Source organism: Alligator mississippiensis, chromosome 1 (assembly GCF_030867095.1).
Source record: "Alligator mississippiensis isolate rAllMis1 chromosome 1, rAllMis1, whole genome shotgun sequence".
NCBI classification, from domain to species: domain Eukaryota; kingdom Metazoa; phylum Chordata; order Crocodylia; family Alligatoridae; genus Alligator; species Alligator mississippiensis.
The window spans coordinates 259,803,875-259,828,519 of NC_081824.1; the positions used below are offsets into that span (position 1 = coordinate 259,803,875).

General features: G+C 44.5%; 1 protein-coding gene across 2 annotated transcripts in view; it reads left to right on the forward strand.

Annotated features, from left to right (window-relative positions):
• The first annotated feature begins 23,845 nt into the window (after window positions 1-23,845).
• Window positions 23,846-24,645, forward strand: part of CBLB (Cbl proto-oncogene B) — a 193,907-nt gene continuing 193,107 nt past the window's right edge. The window contains exon 1 of one of the 2 annotated variants that reach the window (XM_019476402.2): window positions 23,846-24,377. In XM_019476402.2, the coding sequence (XP_019331947.2) occupies window positions 23,958-24,377 (420 nt within the window). In that variant the 5' untranslated portion in view covers window positions 23,846-23,957. The remainder of the gene's footprint in view (window positions 24,378-24,645) is intronic. The other variant, XM_006258138.4, reaches the window with a different exon arrangement.

Sequence of the window (24,645 nt, forward strand, 5' to 3'; positions counted from 1 at the left end):
AACTCCAACACTTACACATTACAAAAAAACTGGCTAGATTCTGTTTTTTATTTACATTTTAATATGGCTGCATGGGGCAGAATTTGGTTTAGGTAATCTAAAAGTGCACAAGATTATTTTTAAATAAATGTCTTTCAAATGGCAAAATAGCAGGCACTCTTGTTTATAAACCTGACAAAAAAAGATAAAGAACAGGGGAGCCAGGAGTAGAGCTGATCAGGAAAGCAAATTTTATTCTACTGTCATTTTCATACCTTTATATATTTTTCGTATTGATCCCAGACAAAAAACCCCAAAACCTCAAACCTAAGCAGAAATGAAAACCTAAAGTAGTATTAGATATACTAGAGTTTAGTATTTCTAAAATGCAATATGTTCCTTGGGATCCCTGGTAACTGTTGAATGGGCATGATAACTTCACTGCTGCTTCCCCCTAACCCTGCTTTCACCCCAGTCCCCCCCGACCTCCGACCTCTGACCATTGATCCCCACCAAGCGACAGTGAAAGTGACCCATCCTATTTACTCAGACACATAGTTAATGTTAAGAGGGTACATAAAAGCTTTGCTGAATCAGGGCCTTACTGTGCCAAAAGTAGGGCAAAGTGATTAAGCGTAACAGGACACATTTCATTTAAGCCAACTTGGGGAAGTAAAGGAATTTAGAAATTAACAAAAGCTAAACAGGACTGAGTTTTTCACTTGGCATAAATCAGTATAGCTCCACTGAAATCAATTTGCATTACCTGAGGATCTGACATGAGTGTGTGTGGGTGTGTGTGTGGGTGGGGGTGGGGGTGTGTTTTGGGAAGTCACATCACCATCCCATTGTACAAAACAAGAGGGGGGCATTAGAAGAAAAACTGCAAAGTAAAATTGAATTGTGTGATAATGTCCAGACTGCTCAATGCTCCCAAGCAATCCAAGATTAGCTTTAACTAATGAAAGTCATTTTTTTTTACTGTTTCTTTGAGAAGACTGTGACCAAGAAAACCTTCTCACTGGTTTCCACTTGATGAAATAATGGATCCATTCTAACTACTCTTATTTACATCAGTGTAAATGTGGTATAACTCCACTGAACATAATAGGCCTGATTCTCTACTCATTCATGCCAGTCTTATGCTTGTGTATTTCCAGTGACCTAAATGAAGATCTTCCTGTCTTTTGCCTGTGTAAACAGAATTAGAAGTAGGCCTGAAACAACTTTTTTTTGCATACATATTGTCTGTAAGTAGTTTGTGACTGGTTCTCTTAAATGTATTCCTTCTATATTATCGGTCAAATGTGTAATTAATTCTTTTTCTTCTGTTTATTTATGAACAGCTCCTGGTGCATATTTAATATTTGAAATTCTGGTGGCCTGTCTCATAAAAACAAGAAACCTTGTGTTGTTTCCGTTCCCTTGAATGGATGACTGCATGAAATCCAAACACTCAAAATGGAAATCAAATATTTATGAACTCAAAAACTCACTTGCTATGATTTTTTTCTAGCATTTTCTTCAGCTTCACTGTTTCAGCAAACAAGCATTCCTAACAGAGAACTCCAGCTGGCTATTCTACTGACTGATTGGCAAGGCGAGGTGTATGACCATAGCCACATCAACAACACACACACACACACAATTTAAGCAAGCATTTGTGTGGAATAGTTTGCAGTATACGCTCAGATATAAAATGAGTGCCATCTGACAATACAAATTTATAGTTACTAGATCAAGTGCCAAACAGGTAAGTGAAGGTGAAGATCACTGAACTCCTTTCTGATAAAAAATATAGTAATGCACAAGAAGGAGAGGGGAGAAAATACCAAATAGGACTGCTCTGGATTTTTTGGCCATGCCGGTTACCAAGGAAGGCTGGGGATCACTGAGAAACTTAGTCGCCATAGCTTTGGGTCCAGTTTAGCTTCATGCAAAGACCTTCCTTTGCATAGCAGTAGGCTCAACCATAATAGCTGGTTGTCTGCTGCATTCTGTAGGTCATGAGCCCAACATTCGACCCACAGCAACTGTGTTCATTTATATGCGTTCATTTATATGTGTTCAGGGGTATACATCAGGGCTTGGGGAAGCATCTATTCACCAAGGCTCCCCAGAGAGGACAAGAAATAATGGGCACAAACTGATTGAAGATCGCTTCAGACTAGACATAAAGAAAAACGTCTTTACAAGTCAAATGCCAAGGGTTTGGAACAGGGTCCTCCCAGAGGTAGTATAGTCATTCAACCTCTCAATCTTCAAAAAGTATCTTGACACCCATCTTGCTGGGGTCAATTCATCCCAGCAGTCTTTCCTGCCCCAGTGCAGGGGGGCTGGACCCGATCATATGCAAGGTCCCTTCCAGCCCCTAACAACTGTGAAACTATATCATCTAGCTCTTTGACTTCTCTAAGAGTGGAGCACAGAGTCAATGAGTCAGAGAGTAGAGCACCTGCTTGGAGGTGTTATCCTTAAGACTGAGTCAATGGAACTATGCCAATTAACAGGAGCTCCTATGTTTATTGCATGCATGTTAATCTGTGGTGCTCTGGAAAAATATTGCTTGGGGAAATGGGTCCCCTATCTCCTCTCCTGAGTCCTTTAAACTGACCTCTCTCCTTTGGCCTTTTTTTTTTTTTTTTTTTTTTTGCATTAAAGATTTTACAAGTACAAGCTAAGATATATGTACCTACTGCAATTTTTCTGTAGTTTTCCTTTCCTGCAGTAGCAAAAGACTCTGAAAAAGCCTGTTTTTTAAACACACACCACCTCAGGAAAATATACAGCTACTATCTTCCTTAAACATTTCTGAAAAGTGTCCCCAAATGGCAGTTCAAATTGCATTATTCTAGTTGCCCTCTAAAAACTTCAGCTGTTCAGCGTTCACCTATCATAAATTCTCCAGTTTTTCCACTCATTCTGAAGAGATTTTTGACTGGTTTACATGTTGTATTTCTGCTTTCCAGCCCATAGGACTACAACTCTTTACAGGCTTCACTGCTCAGCAGCCACGCTTGACAGATTTAAAATCCAATTGGTATAATTTAGTCAGGTTGAAAGAAGAATAAAGAAAGCCAATGAGTCATGGGAGGCAGGTTTACTGGGAAGTATTTTCAGGCCTCACCAAGGAAAAAGACTGGATATATTTAACTTTTCTTTTCCCTTTCTAAGATTTGTTCATTGTCCTATTGATCTCTTAGTAAGACTTATCAAAGAATAACCAATACGCTATATTCCCAAACTAGATTTAGTACAGACAATGACAACTGTGTAAGAACTCACTCCCAAAGAGTCAAATAAACGTCCAGCCTGACCAAGATATAAGTCAGATCTATTGGAATAGATCTTCAACTGGTATTTAGTATGGGCCAAATAGATCTTGGAACTGGAGGAAAACCCATGGTGTAAAAAGTATACTCCATATGAGTACAGGTGGTAGAACACAGGTCCCAACTCAGGTTCTAAGCTGTGAATTGTTAGCGTACCGCATTCCTGTAGCTGAATAGAGTTAGCCAATGAGAAAAAGTCTGCTTCCTTATCTGCAGCGGCTTTTATTAAGGTTTTGCTAAAACATGCAAGACTCTTATTCCTATATTTTCCCATATTTAAAGACCAGAACGAATCTACATGTTTGACACAACTCTTTGTAGAACAAACAAGTTTTTACTGAAAACTTGAGTGAAGTACTTACTAATTTTGGCAAGGGGGGCATTTAAAAATGCAACCCTTTCAAAGTCCTGTGCCATGTTTCTGTGGTTCCTTCTGTCTAAACTACACATCTGTCAACATCTGAAGTTATTTTTGATGTTTAAAATCACTGTGGTTGTGCTGAGTACTGATCTGATGTGCAGGTGGGGAAGGTGGCTCACAGTAAGGCTTTGCCCTTCCAGTTTTAGTCTTTCTCTTGGATTTCAGCAGCTATCAGCAGATCTTAGCCTTCCTGAGTGCAGCCCATATTTTTGGTTCCAGGATTGACTCACTGCCTCCTATAATGTTTGAAAGCCCAAGCCTGGGAACCCCTAGAAGTAAGTTAGTTCATTGACCCAAGCCTCTAGCCTACAACAGCCCTGGCTCAGTCTAAAGAGATTTTCTTCCTGCTTCTCACAGGTTTAAATCTCATCAAAAACAACAAAACTCTGTCCTTCAGTACAGGGCTCATTAGTTCAGGGAGCTCACAAATAACCCTTTGTTCCTGCTTTTCTTCCACAAACCTCTAGTAGAGGCCCATAAATAGTTCCTTCTCAGTCTATGGCTTTTGAAACGAAAGCATCCCATTACCCTGGGGATATTCTCACCAGCTTGTTGTCCAGACCTTATTCTTGGCCTTTTTTCCCAAGCCATAAAATGTTCCCTTTCAGCTGTCCTCTTCACAAGTGACTCAGGAAGAACCCTGGGGAGACATTAGTACATTCAGATTCTGTAAATTTTCTGAATTATAATCAGTAACTATTTCCTGATAATCTAACTCTCCCTCATCCCACCCTGTGACAGTAACCCTTAACCCCTATCCTAAAAGAACTTAAACTTGAACAGATAGGGATGGGCCCAGGCTTGCCCATACAGTGAATTGTTCAAACTATGGAACTGCTATACAATGGAAGATTACGAGAGTGCAAGATAAACCAGGAATGCCCCTTGATTCCTATTACAGTTGTTCAATTAAGTAGCACAGAGCTCTTGTAGCGCTACGTCAGATCTGACAACTTCTGTGCTAGTCCTTCTTCATTGTATTGATTCCATCATAGAAGAAACAAACAAAAGAAAACTGCTCAGTGCAGGTGCTGTCCAAAACAGAGCTAGTGAACATGTTTGAGCCACAAGTCAAAACATACTCACCTTGACTTGAAAATCCACATCTCCAATAAGCAATGAAGTTTTAGTAAAATAGCACAAACTGCTACTAGTTTTCCAACCGTCTGCAGCCATCATACTGAACAGTAGGGGTGTGCAAAGCCTTGGTAGCTGATTCAATTCGGAGGAGATTCGGCCCAATTTGGGGACCAAATCTCTGAATCCAAATTGAATCAGGAGACCAAGTAAAAGCTCCAAATTGATACGATGCATCCAAATTGAATCAGAAAAGCTTCAGAAAAGATTCAGCCAATTTGGCGATACGGCCATAGACTAAACAGGCAGCTGATAGCTGCCTCTAGCTGATAAGTCTGCTGGGGTTCAGGGAGGGGGAAGGGAAGGGTGTGGGGGAGGGAAAGATTGGGGCTAGGGCTGGGACAAGCTTCCTAGCTAGGCAGGGCGGGGGGGCAAGTTACTCGGAAAAGGGCCGGGGGCGCAGGGTGTGGGCGTGGCAGCGCTGGGCGTGGGGGTTCTGCCCTGCTGCCACTTGCACAGCCAAGGCAGGTGGGGGGAGGGATGTGGGCACAGCTCGCTCCAGGCAGAAGGGGGCAAGTGACAGCAGGGCATAGGCCCCATTCCCAGAGCTGCCGTGCCCACATTCTGTGCCTTCTGCGTCGGCTGGCAAGCGATGACAAGGCAGAGGCCCTGCTCCCAGTGCTGATAGCTTCTAGTGGCTGGGGCCAGGCAGGGGATGGGACCAGGCAGGGCAGCCATGGGGGCTTCTCCCATGGCTCCCCCCACCTGGGCAGCCAGAGGAGCTGCAGGAGAACCTGCAGCCACCCAGCTGTGCCTGCCTCTCCCCGGCTGATTTGAATCACTGAATCTCTCTGAATCAGTGCTGAATCTTCCGAAGCTGATTCAGCCAAATCAATTCAGGATGGTGATTCGAATCTCCAGATCAAATCATTGTCCTACAAATTGTCTGAATCTGAATCGAATACTTCCCTATTCGCATAGGCCTACTGAACAAGGTCTTTATTGTCATGGGTACATCTACACGTGCATTAATGCATTGTTGTTATTGCACTTTAAGTACCTCTAATAAGAGGTACTAATTAAATGTACAGTAAGCAGCACTACAGCACAGTCTTTTTGTGACACTTAATACGCATTAGCATGACTTTTGCTGTGACATGCTACTGTGCAGTAGAATTAATTTACCATGGATAAAGCATCTCATGTACTCATGCCCACTGTTACTTGCAAAGTCAAGGTATGTCAAAGAATATGGCATACACTAAACCTCATGTGTATACACACAAACTAAAGGAGTTATAGAGTATATCTGAAAATAGAACAAAAGTTAGGGAAAAATTAACTTATAGGTTTGCAGAGAAGAGGACCTTTCTTACTTTCTTTGTTGTGTAAGGTAATATATGTGCCAATCACAAGCGCTATAGATATATTTAAAACATTTTAATAATATTGGGAAAAAATTGGCTGATGGGGTGCACCCAGAGAGTAGTGGTGGACGGGTTGTACTCAACCTGGTGAGATGTGAGCAGTGGGGTACCTCAGGGCTCAGTCCTTAGGCCCGCACTGTTTAACATCTTCATCAGCGACTTGGACGAGGGGGTGGAAAGCACGCTGCCCAAGTTTGCTGATGACACTAAGATGTGGGGTGAGGTGGACATACTTGAAGGGAGAGAGAGGCTGCAACTAGATTTAGACAGACTACAAAAGTGGGCAGATGAGAATAGGATGGGGTTCAATGTAGACAAATACGGGGTGCTGCACCTTGGGAGAAGGAATCACAGCATACATACAGGCTGGGGAGTTCCCTTCTTGAAAGCACAGAGGCGGAAAGGGATCTCGGAGTCATTATTGACTCTAAGATGAACATGAGCTGCCAATGCCAGACCGCAGCCAGCAAGGCCAGCCATACCTTGTCATGCATCCAAAGGTGCATCTCAAGCCAGTCCAGAGAGGTGATATTTTCCCTCTATGAGACTTTGGTCAGGCCGCAGTTGGAGTACTGGGCACCGCACTTCAAAAGGGATGTGGCCAGCCTGGAGAGGGTTCAGAGGAGGGCCACCCGCTTGGTGAGAGGGCAGCAGGACAGGCCCTACGAGGAGAGACTGAAGGGCCTGAACCTGTTCAGCCTCAGCAAGAGGAGGCTGAGGGGGGACCTGGTGGCTGCCTACAAGCTCATCAAGGGGGATCAACAGCAAATAGGCAGAGCTCTTTTCTCCCCAGCACCACCTGGGGACGAGGAACAATGGTCATAAGCTGATGGAGAATAGGTTTAGGTTGGAGATCAGAAGGCAATATTTTACAGTTAGGGTGGCCAAAATCTGGAACCAACTGCCCAGGGAAGTGGTCCTCGCCCCTACCTTGGGCAAATTCAAGAGGAGGTTGGACGACCACCTGTCTGGGGTCTTGTGAACCCAGCATTCATTCCGGCTTGTGGCAGGGGGTCAGGCTAGATGATCTGTTCAGGTCCCTCCTGACCCTAGCTACTATGAATAAAAAATCCTCATCTACCATGAAAATTGCTACAGATAGGGTGCGTCTATCTGAGATGCTAAATGTGCCGTAGACTAATTCTACTGCACATTAGTGCCTCATGGTGAAAACCATGCTACTATGCTAATGTGCAGTAGAATTAGTCTACTTCACTTAAAAGGCGTGTGCTGGCACTACTGTGCAGTAGCGCCAATTACTGCTCATTTAGTTAGTACCTGTTATTACAGGTACTAAGCTTAATGCTGAGTAGTAACCCCAACTAATTAATGCGCATTTAGACGTGCCCACTGAGTCTCAGCTCTACTTTATGCCTCTCTACCCACATACACATAAAGAAGGGAGGACACAGATAACATGATAAAGGTTTATTGCTGACAGAATTAGTCCCACCCAGATAATCCCACTGGATACACTGGAGACTAGGGCTGTGCGAAATGCCACTGTTCCGTTTTGCCTTGAGTTTCGACGGTTTGATGGAACAGTGTTTTGTATTGAACAGAGTCAAAACAGCTGTTCCATTCTGTTCTGTCAAAACAGAAAGGCTGTTTTGACACTGTTTTGAAGTTTCGCTATATTGTGCTAGAGGGGAAGGCATCCCAGCTGGGATGCTTTTCTGTTCCCCTGTGCTACATTGTGCCAGGGCAGAAGGCAGCCCAGCTGGGCTGCTTTCCCATTCCCCGTGTTAGATTTTGGTGTAGCGCGATTTAGTGGCACAATGTAGCTCAGGGGACAGGGAAACAGCCTAGCTGGGCTGCCTCCCGCCCCGAGCACCATCTAGTGGGGGAGGGGGGCAGGAAAACAGCCCAGCTGGGCTGCCTCCCGCTCCTGGCACGATGTAGCATGGGGGACAGGGAAGATCACTCCAGGGACAGGAGAAGGTCTGTATTTAGAGCTGTTTCAAACACAATTGCATGCTAGATTGCACCAGGGACAGGACGCAGCCCAACTGGGTTGCCTCCCGTCCCAGGTGTGATCTAGCACGGGGGACAGGAAAGCAGCTCAGCTGGACTGCCTCACTGCCCCCTACCAGATCTTGCGCTGGGGATGGGAAATCATCCCAGCTGGACTGACTTCCTATCCCCAGCCTATGGTTGAAATGTTTCGACTTTCAAAACATTTCGACCAGCCTCACTTTGTTTCAAGGCTATTTTGATGGCCTTTGTTTCATTACAATTTTGCTGTTTTGACCTTGAAATTGGTTGAAACAGTGTCAAAATGAAACAGCCGGTGAAATTTTGCACAGCCCTATTGGAGACTAGTTCAGAATGGCCCTAAATGAGTTCCACATTAAGACTCTCTATCTTGGTTAAGGCCAAGAGCTATGCTAAAGAGACACACAATCCTCCTAAAATAACTGCTGAAAAAGATAAGGTAGGCAGAAGGTGTGGTGGGCTAGTAGGGGGTGCTCCTGGGCTGAGCCACCGACCTCACTTGCCCAACCACCTTCCAGGCTCTCAGTGCCTCCCTGGGGGCACCTCACATCTAGCCAACCCCCTTCCTGGAGCACACCTGCTAGCCTGGGGGTAGTGCCACCACCACCCAGGGTCTGGACTGATCCTGACTCTGTGGCCCCTGGGAAACACAGGCCTAGTAGCCCTTGAGGGTACTTGATTCACTTCAAGAACTTGGGGTGTTTCCCTTAGTCTGAAGCACGATAGTGATCTCACTTAGTCAGCCGAACCAAGGGGACCCCAAGACATAATCTAGACCCACTCCCAATAAGTCTCCCATGCTAGGTACAAAGAAGAACTTTATTGGTTACAAGGAGTAGGTTTGGAATAGGGTACAGGGTTGAACAGTATCAGAGAAATCCCATAAAACAAACAGGGTGGCTGGGTAGCCTTTGATCACTCATCTGAGTACCTGCAAGCTATATATCTAGTTAGATCTCAGGTAGCTTACTCATGACTATCATCCAGAGGCAGGTGGAGATTCCCTCTGGAGGCAGGCAGTTCATTGATCATGAGTTTTGAGAGAGAGAGCAAATTTCAGATGGTTCAGCTCTTCTTTCTCTGAGTTTTCATCATGGCTACTGCACCTCCTCCTGGGCAGTCCTTAACTTATATAGCCCTTATTACCTCATTTACCTGGTCCAATGGAAGCCAGCACCTGTTGGCTGCCAGCCAACCAACCAATTTGAAATGCATCACTGGTTGCCAGGAAAACTGGCAGGGTCTCTAGTCCCCTCCCAATCAGGCTGGCATTGGTTAGAACAATAATGAGTGTTAGCCTCTCACCCAGGTATGTGAAGCCAGTCACATAGGCAGAGGGAGCAGGTTTCCCCCCTCCCTCAGGAATGTATTCAACTCAGGTTACCTAAAGAGATGGGATGTCTGCCTTCTGCAAGGCCCATGTTAACCAACTTGTCACAGAGCAGAGTTTTTTGGGGAGAGAGGTGGCATTCTGCCACAGAAGGCACATAAGATTTTTAGACATAGCAAGTGATTTGTGATGCTTCAGTTTTAAGGTACTCAGCTTGAGACAACTCTAAGCACAGACCTTCTGAAAATCAAGTACCTTTTAAGGTACCTGGTATTAGACTTTTAGACAGTGAGGCTCTCAAAATTCCTCTTCATTTTTGGAAGTCATGGCCATGATCTCTATGGAAGATTACAATGCATGATTTAATTCAGTTAAGGGAAAGAAAGAGTTATTCAAGTCTTTCTTTACAGGACTGGGGTCTTCAGGAGTTTGGACCATGCTTAGTCTGGGACCTCATCTCAAATCTGTTCACCAGGGGAGACCCTACCAAGAGTACAGGACTCCACATGACATAGCTCTAAGGGTCATTGGAACACACAAGCCTCTCCACCACGACAAGATTATGGTCCAAGGAGAGGACTGTAATCGTGGAACAGGCATACTTGAGGACCTTGTGGTTGTCTGTGGCTATGAAGGCTGATGAGGGCTGCAGTGAGATGAAAGTCTCCGGTTGTCTTGGATATCCTTGCCACTGGGTTCAGGGCTCCCTCCTCTCAAGCTCATGTGGTTGTTGCTTGCCCACCAGCTTCCCCATGTCACATGCAGGCTTCTGCCAGGGATGTTAACATCTCCCACAAACCAAGTCCTGCAGCAACGGATGAGTGGTGGTGGGGACAGGAACAGTGATTTCTGGGAGTTCCTAGTCACAAATCTGCATGTAGGCAGTGGTTGTGTAATGGCCATTTTGCCCTTACTGAGACAGAAGTACAATTTGGTAGCTGTGGCCATGACTGAGCAGTCCTCTTTAGGATCCTCTTTGCTCGCCCAGAATAGGAAATGGGCTAGAAGAAGTGCTCTAAACATAGGCTGTCTCAAACTCCCATGACTGGGTTGCCGTATCCAGTGGGATCACTCTATTTGCAGCTGTAACCAACAAAATCAAATACTGAAATTTGCCATATGGCATATCTGTACTCTCATGAACTACCCAAACAGTGAGCGTCCTAAAAGAAGAACCACTATAGCTAGAGAACTTGCAAGATATGACATTGATATTGCTGCCCTAAGCAAGACCCGCAGGGCAGATGAAGGCCAGCTGAAAGAAGAAGGAGGTGACTACAACTTTTTCTGGAAAGGAAAGTCATCATGAAAAGAGGTGCATTCATGGGGTTGGTTTTGCCATCAAGAAAAAGATTGTCAGCCAGCTTTCAGAACTCCCTGTGGGCAATAATGAATGCCTGATAGCTCTCCACCTCAAGCTTAATAACAACCACAGTCATCAGTGTGTAAGCCCCTATGGTCATTGGTGCGTATGCCCTCACACTTGACGATGAAGAAGTCAACCAGGAACAGTTCTACTGTACTCTTGATGCAGTCCTGACTGCTACTGACAAGGAAGACAAGCTCATCCTCATGGGTGACTTCAACGCAAGAGTTCGGCGACACTCTGAACTCTGGAATGGTACCATTGGGAAAGCAGGGGTGGGGAAAGTCAACTCCAATGGTATCTTTCTCCTCAGCAAATGTGCAGAGCATGAATTGCTCATCATGAATACCACCTTCAGACAGAGTGACAAATATGAGACCTCTTGGAAACATCCACAATCCAATCACTGGCATCTTCTTGACTATATTGTCAGAGCCTGCCCATTGTACCAATGTCCATATCACACGAGTCCTGGGAGGTGCAGATGACTGCTGGATGGATCACCATTTAGTCAGATCAATCATGGATATACACCTTGCACCACAACACCGTAAACAACCAAAAGGAATGCAGAAGAGATTTAACATTAATGCACTCAAAGACCAAGTTAGATGCAAGGTTCTTCAGCCGTGCCTTACTGAGAGGCTCTCTGAACTGATGACATCAAAGACATCCAGTAACATTGGGAAGAGATTAAGAATGTTATTCATAAGGGTTAAGAATGTTATTCATAAGGCATGCATTGAATCAACTGGATACTCCACTTACCATCGCCAAGATTAGTTTGACGAGAACAATGAGGAAATCCTAGTGCTTATCCATCAGAAGAGAGCTGCGCTCTGCAGCTGGCAAAATGAACTCTCTAACCAGCACAAATGAGAGGCTTACCATTGGTACAAAGCTGTAGTTCAGAGTGAGCTACAGGACATCTAGAACCAGTGGTGGCAAGCCATGGAGATCCAGAATTTCACTGACCAACATGACATTAGAAGCTTCCGTCAAGCAATAAAAGCCATCCATGGGCTACGTTCTAATGGCCCAACCCCTTTGCAACTCCAGGATTGCTCCACCCTTCTCATGGACAATGTATCCATCAACCAACACTGGAAGGAGCACTTCAAGACTCTGTTCAACCGTGCATCTGAGGTCTCAGTTGCCACCATCAGGTCCATCCCTCAACACCCAGTAATAGATCCATCCCTCAACACCCAGTAATAGAACCTAACACCCAGTAATAGATCGTAGCAGGTAGATCATGCCTGACTGATCTAGTTTCTTTTTATGACCAGGTTACAAAACACCTGGATACAGGAGTAGGGGTTGACTTCGTTTACTTAGACTTCAGGAAGGCCTTCGATATGGTATCCCACCCCATACTGGAGAACAAGTTAAGAGGCTGTGACTTGGATGACTACACAGTCCAGTGGGTGGCGAATTGGCTAGAGGGTCGCACCCAGAGAGTCGTAGTGGATGGGTCAGTATGGACCTGGAAGGGTGTGGGCAGTGGTGTCCCGCAGGGCTTGGTCCTTGGACCGATACTCTTCAATGTCTTCATCAGCAACTTGGACGAGGGAGTGAAGTGTACTCTGTCCAAGTTTGCGGATGACACAAAACTGTGGGGAGAAGTGGACATGCCGGAGGGCAGGGAACAACTACAAGCAGACCTGGACAGGTTGGACATATGGGCGGAAAACAACAGAATGCAATTCAACAAGGAGAAATGCAATTTTTCCTAGGGAGGAAAAATGTCCAGCATACCTACTGCCTAGGAAATGACTTGCTTGGTGGCACGGAAGTGGAAAGGGATCTTGGAGTCCTAGTGGACTCCAAGATGAACATGAGTCGGCAGTGTGACGAAGTCATCAGAAAAGCCAATGGCACTTTATTGTGCATCAGCAGATGCATAACGAACAGAACCAAGGAGGTGATACTTCCCCTCTATCGGGCACTGGTTGGACCGCAGTTGGAATACTGCATGCAATTTTGGGCGCCACACTTCAAGAGGGATGTGCATAACCTGGAGAGGGTCCAGAGAAGGGCCACTCGTATGGTTAAGGGCTTGCAGGCCAAGCCCTATGAGGAGAGACTAGGGCACCTGGACCTCTTCAGCCTCCGCAAGAGAAGGTTGAGAGGCGACCTTGTGGCTGCCTATAAGTTCATCATGGGGGCACAGAAGGGAATTGGTGAGGCTTTACTCACCAAGGTGCCCCTGGGGGTTACAAGAAATAATGGCCATAAGCTGGCAGAGAGCAGATTTAGACTGGACATTAGGAAGAACTTCTTCACAGTTAGAGTGGCCAAAGTCTGGAATGGGCTCCCAAGGGAGGTGATGCTCTCCCCTACCCTGGGGGTCTTCAAGAGGAGGTTGGATATGCATTTAGCTGGGGTCATCTAAACCCAGCACTCTTTCCTGCCTATGTAGGGGGTCGGACTCAATGATCTACTGAGGTCCCTTCTGACCCTAACATCTATGAATCTATGAACCTCTTGCTGATCCCCCATACTTCAATGAAGTTGGGCATGCCATCACTCAGACCAAGAACAATAGGGTGCCAGGCCCAGATGGCCTCCCCACAGAGGTCTTCACAATTGGTGGAACAGCACTAAAGCAAAAATTTCACCGACTTCTTATCAAAATATGAGTTAATGAGGAGGTTCTACCTAACTTAAAGAATGCCAACATTGTGACCATCTTCAAGAAAGAGGATAAGTCAGTGTGTAGGAATTGCCGAGGCACTGCCTTCCTCTCTGTTGCCAGGAAGATTCTTACTCACATCTGTGAGGGAATGAGAGAAGAACAGTGCTCCAGACCCAAGGCAACAGAAGGGAAGATACTTACATTGGTGGAGGTAGAAGCCCTGACCCATGCCCCAAAGGCACCACTGCAGTTTCAAAGCCAGTGCTCCCTCCAGATTAGAGGGAGGAGCCCAAGACCAGCTACTTTCAGCTCTGGAGAGGGGTAACCAGGTAGAGAGTCCAGCAAGGAGGAACTAGAGATGCTGGGGAGCTCCCCCTCAGACCTCGGACTGCTGTGAGAAAAGCAGGTTCCTGGATCCACGCAGCAGTCAAAGGATGTTGGAGGACCTCCATGTGAGGAAGTACCACAGCAGGAGACAGAAGTGGCAAGACTGGTTGGACCAGAGCCAGGACTCAGAAGTAGGAAGAGCCAACATGGTCAGCCCTAGTGAGGGCAGGATCACTCTGTGGAGCCAAAAGGAGTTGTTTAATTTCCTTTGCTTTTGATTTCTTTTCTTTACTCTATAATCTCAGCTGGTGGTCCGAGTGGGTCCAGTTTGAAGGCTGTGGACTGTACTGCAGGAACACTGGCCTGGCAGAAATTTCAGATGACCAGGTCTGGGGAAGATGCACTGACCTTTGTTTCCTTTATTTTGATGGAGTTAAGAATGTGGGTCAAGCCAGCTGGGTCCGTGGTGGATTCAACTGCCTGCTTATCAGCCCCTTGAACATATCAACCTTCTCTAGGTTGTCAATGTGCCATCTATAGTTTCCCCAGGGAGGGAGAAGCTGCTACAGAGAGAGTTGCCAGGCTAAGAAAGTTAAGATCTAACATATTGACTAACGGTAGTGATGTGGTAAGAATGGGGTGTTGTGCACACTGAATGGGGAGGAGGAGCCCCATGAAGGAGCCCTGGGGAACAGCTCAGAGTTATCGTCTGTTCTGCTAACTCCAGCTGCCAATAAGATTCCATCAAGACATGGCAGGAGAGAGCAGACCATTTGATATAGGAGATGGAAATACTCTTGGATTCCTTCCCAATGGCGCATCCATGCAGGACCCCTGGGAGGTGAGGACCAAAACCTTATAGGGTGAATTTTTGACAGCATCCTCCTGAATCGCTTCCTCCCCCTTGCCGAAGATGTCCTTCCCAGTATCCCAGTGTGGCTTTAGACCATCTCGGGGTACCACCAACATGATTTTTGTTGCACAACAGATCCAGCAGAAGTGTAGAGAACAACACTAGGAGTGGTTTATGGCATTCGTTGACCTAACCAAGGCCTTCAAACTCCATCAGTCTTGAAGCCTTATGGGAGGTGCTGGCATGGTTTGGTTGTCCACTGAAGTTCATCAGTGTCCTCAGGCAAGACTCTGATGGGATGACTGCCACAGGCCTTTGCAGTGGATCAGAGACAGACCCAGTTACAATTCATACTGGTGTCAAGCAGGGCTGCATCATCGCTGCAACCTTTTTTTCCATCCATCTTGCTGTGATTTTGATTCTCGTCCATGACCGCCTTCCTCCCAGAATTGGGGTTGAGTATCAAATGGACAGTCAGGTTTTCAATCTGTGGTGGCTGCACAGCAAAACAAAAGTTATGTAGACCGGCATCACTAACCTTCAGTATGCTGATGACTTGTGTTATCCTCGTGCATACTGACACTGGTCCATAGTCCACCCTTGACCTTTTCTCAGGTGCCTACCACAGCCTGGGACTCTCCCTTAACACTGGGAAGACAAAGGTGCTTCAAAGGTGCTGTCCTAGCACAAGCTGCTCCCCTCCCCCCACAAATTACCATTGGTGAAGAACTGCTGGAAAACATTGAGCATTTTCCATACTTGGACAGTCACCTCTCCCAGTCAGTCACTGTGCCAATGTATCCTTTGGAAAGCTGGTTTGCCAAGTCTTTACTGATTGAGATCTGTACTAAGATCCTGGTCTACAATGCAGTGGCTATCCCCATGCTCCTCTATAGGTGTGAGGCGCGGGTGACATATCCAAGCTATCTAAAGTGCCTAGAATAGCTCCATCAGTGTTACCTCAGGCCGATCCTTCACATTAGATGGGAAGACCACTGCACCAGTGCTAGCATCCCCTCTGCAGCTAACATAACCAGCGTTGAAGCAAAGATCATGATACATTAACTCAGCTGTGCTGGCCACTGTGTGCAGATGGTTGAAACTCATTTCCCAAAGAAAGCCCTCTTCTCTCAACTTAGTCAAGGTAAGAAGACCTTCGGAGGACAGAGGAAGCACTACAAGAACGCCCTAAAAGCATACCTTAAGAAGGGTGGCATCAACCCTACAAATTGGGAAATGCTGGCTGGTAACAGGTCTCAATGGTGCTGCACCATACTTCAAGCTACAGTCCACTTCACAGAAAACCATTTCACTCAGGAAGCTGAGAAATGGCAGAGGAGGAAGGAAAGCACACAACTTCCTGGCCAACAGCTGTGCCCCCCACCAAGGCACCACTTGTCATATCTATGGAAAAAAATATTCAGAACATGGACTGGACTCTTCAGCCACCTTAAAACTCTTCAGCCACTGAGTAATCCCCCTCGGAAGACATCATTCTCATATCAAAGGATAGCCAATATAGATATAGGACTGGACTAGAATATCAACAATTAGGACACTCTGAGTTGCTGATCCTTCCTATACCGGAATATAAGAGTGGATTAAAACACAAATTCTACATCCCTTTTAGATACTAAGCAAACTGACAAAGTTTCTTCCGAAACTTTACAGCCCTTAGACTGTCCTCCTTCTCCCTTCCCATCCTCTCCCCCTACAAAAAAAGAAGAAGTGAAAAATCAGACAGGGTTCAAGCTGATGCCTGATCAGAAATCCACCTTTTTCTGTCAGATACTTGGAGCTGCCGAACTGCTGAACTGAAAGACTGAATACTGTATACCGAGGCATATTATACCCACTGCCAACATTATACATTTGTTCTCAGAGATGCCCAGCTATAATCACAAGTATTTCTATTTTTCATTAGCATCAAGACTTAGGAAACAGTTTTGCTATCTTCCGGAGAAGCCGGATAAAGCACGTAAGAATCTGCCTTGGAACATGGAGGATTTGGGGCCGTACAGAGGAACAGTCCTACATAGTTTGTTTATTTTCAGCTGTGCCAAGAAAGAGCTAATTTCGTGGAAGAACTGAGTTGCACAGAATTAGAGCAGAAATTTTTTTGCTGTGCTGAAAACATAGTTTGATGTCGGACAGGAAATGTTGTATAAAGTGAAAATTCTTAAAAATAAGCAGGAATAGGAGGAAGCTGCTATAGCAGTACAGGCCTAGCAGACAGTGTAACTTATTTTGCATTCCCCTAAGCAATTCTAAGACTTGAGAGCAGAGTTCAGATGACAGCTTGCAAAGACACTAGAATAGAGCTGTATCATCAATAATGAACGACACCTTAAAATTATTTTCTGTGAAGCCAAATTGTTCCGTTAGATATCCTTTGACTGCCTAGACAATGAACCTGGACAAGTAGCACTGGATATGACAAAAATGAAGAAGGACATAAAAATCTACAGATCATTTCAAAATCTAATTTTGTTGTCAGATCTAGTTTATCTGGCTCTTAAATTTCATCTGAGGGAAAGTATCTTCATCTGAGACCAACCATAAATTAAAGTGTTCCCTGATACATGTGGATTGACTAAATAATGAAAAGTATATTCACAAATATTTGTTGCTGTTATTCGTACTATTGTCTGTAACTCTAAAATGTGTGCATGACTACCTCATGCATTAACACAAATATTTCAAAGCCAAAAATTCCAATTATTTTTCCAGAAGTTTCCAATTCATTATTTTTCATTTTTCTTTAAAAAAATAAAAAATCAGCCTTCCCAATGAAGGAAAAGGGAGCACAATGGGATCCACTACACTATCAATAATTAATTGCTGACAAGTTGCTTGCAAACTCCTTTGAAAATTGTTCATCTGAACTATTCTGCCAATACTTAAAAACCTCAGATTCTTTCATAGCCATGGTAGACAAATGATCTAAAGCAAAACAAAGTACATAACTGTATTCTTTAAAAGCTGTTCTTGCTACCTAAAAGATTTTTCACAATCTTTCAGATTAAAATATCTTTTACTTTAGAGTTAGGTGAATAAGGAAGAGGAAAAGTAGACTCCAGAAATGTAAACGTGCAACAAAGAGGAAGACACACAACAAATTTATAGTTGCATAAGGATGTAATCAGAATACAGTGCATCTTCAGAGATTCACAACATGCTAGATTGGCCAAAAGGAAGAATAATCTTACTCCCCAAAGTTGAAAAGCTTAAATTTCTATTTCACTGGGACTTTTTTTCAAATTCCATTTTTTTTAAAAGAACCATTTAAAAAAGTAAATGCTTTCAAAGCTGATTTAGACAAAAAGACTGATTTTCTCAAAATCAAAAGCAAAAGAGAATGTCTCATTCAAAACATTTTGATTAGGACTACCAGTAACATTGGCCAAATTCTGACTAAGTGGATTACTCCAGATTTATGTCATAAAAAGGAGGAAAGAAATTTGTCTTGAATTATAAAAAGTTGTCAGTGGAGACATGTTTGCTTTGTTTCAGGGTAAAGCTATTGTAGCTCTGAAACGTGCTACGTAGAACGTGCTTCGCAAACAAGCAGTTGCCACAATTTGAAAATCTTAGAAAGCTGGCTAAGAAAGAAATATTTTTTAATGGAAGAGGCGATGCTTTTAAAGACCCAATGTAATTGGGACAGGATATTAAATAGAATGCTGGAGGGAAATACTCAAGTTATTGTTTTACAAGCCACATATTTAAAAAATAAGATCCTGGCAATTGCCAACAGAGGGGGAAAAAAGAAAACATGATTTGGAGATGATAAATTTTTATGTTACTGCACAGATGGGGCAAATTCAAAAGGTGGTGTTAGAATGATAGAACTTTGTTAGAGCCCTTTGCACCTGCTTCAACAGATGGATGTAATTAATAACAGAAATGAAACAGAACAATGCATATAAAATTGTTCCCTCAGGGGTATGTTGTTTCTAAATTAAGCTGACACGCTTTTTTTAATACAATATATTAAGGAGCTATGTTCTGAAGTGGGTTGTGTTTTTGTCAAGTTTACAGCTATGAGCACACTAGTGAAGTGTGTATGTAAACACAGACAGGTCTGGCCCTGTACAATTAGTTTTCATTATCCTGCAAATGGATACTGTACTCTGTAATTGCTTGTAAGTAAAGCAAATTATTCTGTTGTATTTTACAAGAGAAACAATATATTGGATACTTTGGCTTGTCCTTTTAACTTGCACCAAACAAAAGAGAAAGCATTTTAAGGCTTCTGAAAGTGACCAGACCTAAGAAAAAAAATTACAGCCACAGACTGGCCTAAGGAGGCACAAGTGTCACCATTGGGCTTGCCATAAGCCCAAACTTGATAGATCACCTCTTCATAATTCCATCTCCATATACATTACATATTTCATTATTTATTTCATTAAATATTTTGTTAAGCTGACCTAGAGATGAAAGGCTCTATACTGTAGGATGCAGATATAAAATTCCAAACTAACCCAGCTTTATAAATCAGGAGAAACAAGTTAAGTGAGCCTTCCTCACAGGGAACTAATTTCAGGACTGTGGCCAAGAATGGATGCCCACTGTACAAACATTAAAGAGTAATTTTTTTATGAAGCTGCCCTGTGGCAGTTTTAAGTCAAGCTACCAGGACAAAATCTTCCTATTTTGTAATTGTAACATAGTTTGGAGATTTCTGGAAAGCATAACAAATCAAGACAAGAACAGTGGAGAACTGGGGACTTAATAACTAGAAGGAGAACATTGGGTAAAAAAAAAAAATTAAGTAATTTGGACTGAATACTTGCAAAATTATTGTGGCAATCTAAGGCTAATGCTATTACTGGATTTATTTTTTAAGCGCTGTAATAAAACTTGGGTTTATTGTTTATGCTCATGTTAATAATTGGTAAGTGAATCCTTAATGCTGGAGGTAATTAGTTTTGTTTGCTGTCTATAAATTTACTATGGTAGAACATGTAAATGTGTTTCATTCTGAAAGCTTATTTGGATATAATTATACTTAATACTGGCTGGCAACTGAATTTTCCCCCAAATCTTAACTAAGTGGATTAAATTTTCTTATGTCCTTATAGCTGTAAAAGTCTAGCACATTTGAGGGTATTATGAAATAGTTAATAAAACATTTAAAAAATCCTTTCTTTATTACTTATTATGCCATTTTAAATAGTCATAATGGTTACTGTGACTGGACCTGGTAATAGGATATTAAGTAGTGTTGCTGGAAGGCTAAGACATAATACTTATTTTTATTAGTAAAAGTATTCATTAAAAATATGTTTAAATAAATAGCCCTGGAACTATAAAATCCCTGAGAGGGGATTTCCTTTTCTTGCAGAATAGATGGATTTGATGGCTCCAGAACAATACTTAATTATAGTCTCTTTTCTGTTTTGGACTTAGCAGCGTACAATGACCAGCTGCCTTCTGGCAGGCACCTGAGAAGCACTGTATTTGAGCCTGACCTTTGTCAAACTTGTAATCATTGAGCTGCTATCTCACAGTGTACTGCAGAAAGCATACATCCAAAAAGTGGTACTTGCACTGCCTTTTCAAAATTCTGGTTCACCCTACCTAACCAGTCAGAACACCGATAGATGCCTTTGAACGTTAGGATACTTAGAAGGATTAATCAGTGTTTTAGTTAGAGAGGAGTAGCTCTTAATATTCAAATTTTGACATAACAGACATCAATAATATAATACTGAGTGTCATGCAGACTTGAATCAATCTACTCTATACTACATTAACTGTACATCATACTATATTAACTGTATATCCTTTAAGAAATATGCATAGGGCCACTACCTGATCTTCCTTATAGGGGTATAAATATGGACAGAGTTTGTCCCCTTGTTAATGCTGCAGAGCATATCGATTAAAATTTATCCCATCAGAGCTGGAGTTAAGAAAAGAAAAAGAACAGCTTTTGAACCATACTCATTGACTGGCAGCACCAAAGTAAATAGCATTTTTAAGTAGCTGGTGAGAGAATGAGAGAAAATATTCCCCTTGTTTCCAGTCAACCTAGAACACACCTGGATGTCTTTCCTGATTCATTCAGGACCAGTAACATAAAACGTTATTTTCATGTCTGGAGAAACCCGCAGTGGTCCCGGTGGGGTGAGGATCATAGGCTGAGCATAAACCATTGCAGCAGTAAAGTTCTATGATTTCCAGCCCCATTGTTATGTTGTCCCCTGGGGCATAGTTCTTCACGCTTTGGTGCAGAGCTACATGAATTGCACTGGGTGGTTGTGGTTCATTCTTTCACAAGACATGGGTCACAACATTTTCCAATCCTGTTCTACAATGCTTTCACGCCACCACTCTTGTTAGCATCAGAGGGACTTAAGATCTCCTCTGCTACAGAACACAGGCCAGTACCTTCCCTTAGAGCAGCTGTCTGCTTTTTTTCTGCCCATTTTTCTTTCAACCTACTTTCCAACAGACCTCCATCAATCTCTTCATAGTTCTTTCACTGCGTCTTTCCCCCACAGGGACCACTATGCATGCCAGTAAGCCAAAGTTGTATCCTCCAGCTTTCTCTTAAACATGTAAAATCTTTCCTCTACTCTACCTTCCCCTGTGCTGAGCCAGTATCAGGGTTTTTTATAGCATGGTGGCCTTCTCTTAGGTCTTGCTTCCACCCTGCTTTCACATGACCCTCCGGAGACTCTAATTCCTAGAATACCTGTGCTTATTGTACAGCGCGTGACTGAAAAGTGACTCCTTTCAAACCATTCACATTGCACCTCTGATGCTACAGATTTTCCTAATGAAGCTGGCTGTCCTCCAAACAAAGCAATTCATGTAAACAGGGTTGCAGGTTGCAGCCTATACATAACCAAGCTAGCATAGCACTCAGGGAAACTGCAAGAGCATTTGATTCACCCTGGAGCTAAGAACTGGCAACACAGTTTTCTGCTGCATGGGGAATGGGATGGGAAACCCATAAAAACTGTGCAAAAGAAAAATGCAAACCAAACAAACACAGATTGAGTAAGAGAAAATTGGTTGAAAACTGACAATGACAAAATAACTGGGCATGGTGTTCAGGGTTTTAATAGTCAATCCATCGCAAGCCAATCCATCCCAAGGCTAAACAGAAAAAGTTTAGGAGCAACTGCTGTAGAAAGAGTCTGAAGCCTCTGTTTCAACACAGGAAACAGTATTTTACAGAGGCTACAGTGAAATGAGAAACCTTAAAATCCGTTTAGGCAGTGACTTGCCAATTCCTATTTTAAAGGAGAGAAACAATAACCACTGCTCAAAGACTTTATTAATAGGATTTTACTGTTGTACATTTGCCCAAAGGTAATGGATGCACACTTCTTAAATAAATAAAAAGTATACTTGTATTCAGAGTATTTATTAAACGACAATATAGATAAGAATGGCAATGAGGCAGATCTTAGTTTTTGAACACAACAGTTGAATTTCTCTTCCTTTTTTCCTGGTTATTTTAGTGGCACAAATGAGAAACATGGCAGAACTGTTATATATAAGATCACAGCCTTATCACAAAATAAGGCTGGGAAGCATGTCATGAAATCAACTGGTCCAGCCTTCTGCTCAGGGCAGGATCATCCCTGCCTGTCTAATCTGCTTTTGAACATTTCTGGGGAGTCCACAATGACTCTCAATAGCCTGTTCCAATGCTTAATCACCCTCCCAGTCAGAAAGTTCTTCCTAAACTCCAATCTCAATTTCTTGTTGCAGTTTTGAGGCAATTGTGCCTAAACAGGTTCCTTACAGCCACAAAGAAAAGTTCACCTCCATTCTCCTTATGGTGTCTCTTCAGGTGTCTGAAGTCTGGGATCAGATCCCACCTTCAGTCATCTCTTCTCTAGACTAAATAAACCTAGTTCTTTCAGTACTATACACATAATCCTGAGGGTGGTGCAACTTGGAGAATACCTGTTAAGGACTTGAATTTCAGAGAACTGGAGCTTGGAAATGATTTCTTCCTCAAATAACTGCTCTTTCACAAACACAAAGCATCAACTATTTTACTATGAACTGTAGCATTTGTGCAGGGAAAATAATTTGGTCTAAAAGGATACACTTAATAACTTTCTGCTCTCAGGTCTCCACACAAAGGGCTGAATGCCAGCACTCTGTCCCTCTTACGTGCAAAGCTCATGTCACGTAGGTAACATGAGCATTTGAAGGGATAATTTGTCCCTAACACCCACATCCACATTCCTACCATGCCCTGCCAAAGAATGCCCCTGTCAAAATGTAGGGATAGAGAGGAAGAAGAGCTATTTTCCAATATTTCCACGGAGAAGGTTTTTAAATGGAGCCAGCATTGGTATCACCTCCCATGATTGCATTGCAGGATTTGATACTTAAGGCTCCAGCTTCTGGAGTCCAGAGATGGGAGGTGCAGCTTTCATGGCGGGGATGGAAGACTTCTGTCACAGATTCACAGAAGTTTAGGGCTGAAACGGACCTTGTGACATCATTGGGTTGAGCTGCCCTGCCCTGCCCTGCGCAGGAAAGACGGTTGGGGTCAAATAACCCCAACAAGGTGTGCGTCCAAAAGGCAGCAGAGAAACATTTAAAAACTGTGACTTGAGGGCTCAAAGTCCATAAAAGGAGGGAAGGAGGGGAAGAAGGACTTTTTCTCCTTGAGTGGGGACTGACTCATGAATTTTACAAACAGGCAACACTCTGGGTACTCTGGTTAGGCAAGCTCAGGGAACTTCCCTGCCTCCAGCTGGAGGTGCTTCAGGCTCCAGTGGTGCAAAGCAGCACAACTCCCCCAAATGGGGGGAGACTTGGGGAAAGCCCCGCTAGAAACCTCCCCCCATCCAAACCACAAGTATACACCTCCCTCCCAGCACAGGGCTCAGCAGTGGCAAGGCATAAGGTGGGACCGGAAGCCCCGCCCCCTCCCCTGTGCGGGCTTCTCATTGGCTCCTTCCCGCATCAATCCCAGCCTTGGCTCTTCCCTCCCCTTCTCCTGACCCTGCCCAGCACGCTCCCGCCCTGTGAGCCCGGAACAACCCCCGCCCCGCCCCCATGCCTCCACCTCCCACCCAACTGGCTGCCGGCTCATCGGGCCGAACCCACGCGCGCTTCTGATTGGCTGCAGGCCAGGCTTCGAAACCGCCACTGGAAAGGAGCCCGACGCAACTCTCTTTTCTCCTTCTCCCCCACTCCCCACCCCCGCCGCGGTCCTTTCCCTGCGCATGCGCGGCAGGGAACGTGGGGCTGGACGCGTGTGTGGGCGGGGCTGCGGGGGGCGGGGCGGGGCCGTTGGGGCCCGCCCGTGCCTCACTTCCCCGGCGCGAGGCAGGGCAGCTGCTGGGCTGTGCTCGGAGCGTGGTGCGGGGCGGCACGAGTCGGGCCGGCACTGGCTCTACGACTCCCTCTCGGCGCGTGCCCTCGCTCTGGACAGCGCCCGCCGTCCGCCAGGGGCCCGGCCCGGCGCGGCGCGGTGCGGCGCGGGACGGGACGGGGCAGCCGGGACGGTGCCTGGCCGCCACGACGCGGCGTCGGCCGCGGGCGCTGAACGGGAGGGCGCCCGGTGGGGTGGGGAACTCGGGCGCCGGCGCCTGATCTCGCTGTCGGCAGCTGCTACCGGACGGGGACGGGGCCCGGACGTGCAGGTACCGGGCGATGTGGGGCTCGGGGGGAAGGGGGTGTGTGTACATATGCGTGTGTATATGTCGTACTGTGTGTATGTGTGTACACACAGACTCGGGGGGGGTGTATTGTATGTGTGTGTATGTTCATGCATACAGTGTGTGTATGCACACACACACACCCCTCTGAGTCTGTATGTAGTGTGCATTATGTATGTGCATATATGTATGTGTGTGTATGTGTACACACACACAAATTACACAGACTAAGGTATACACACAACATAATAAA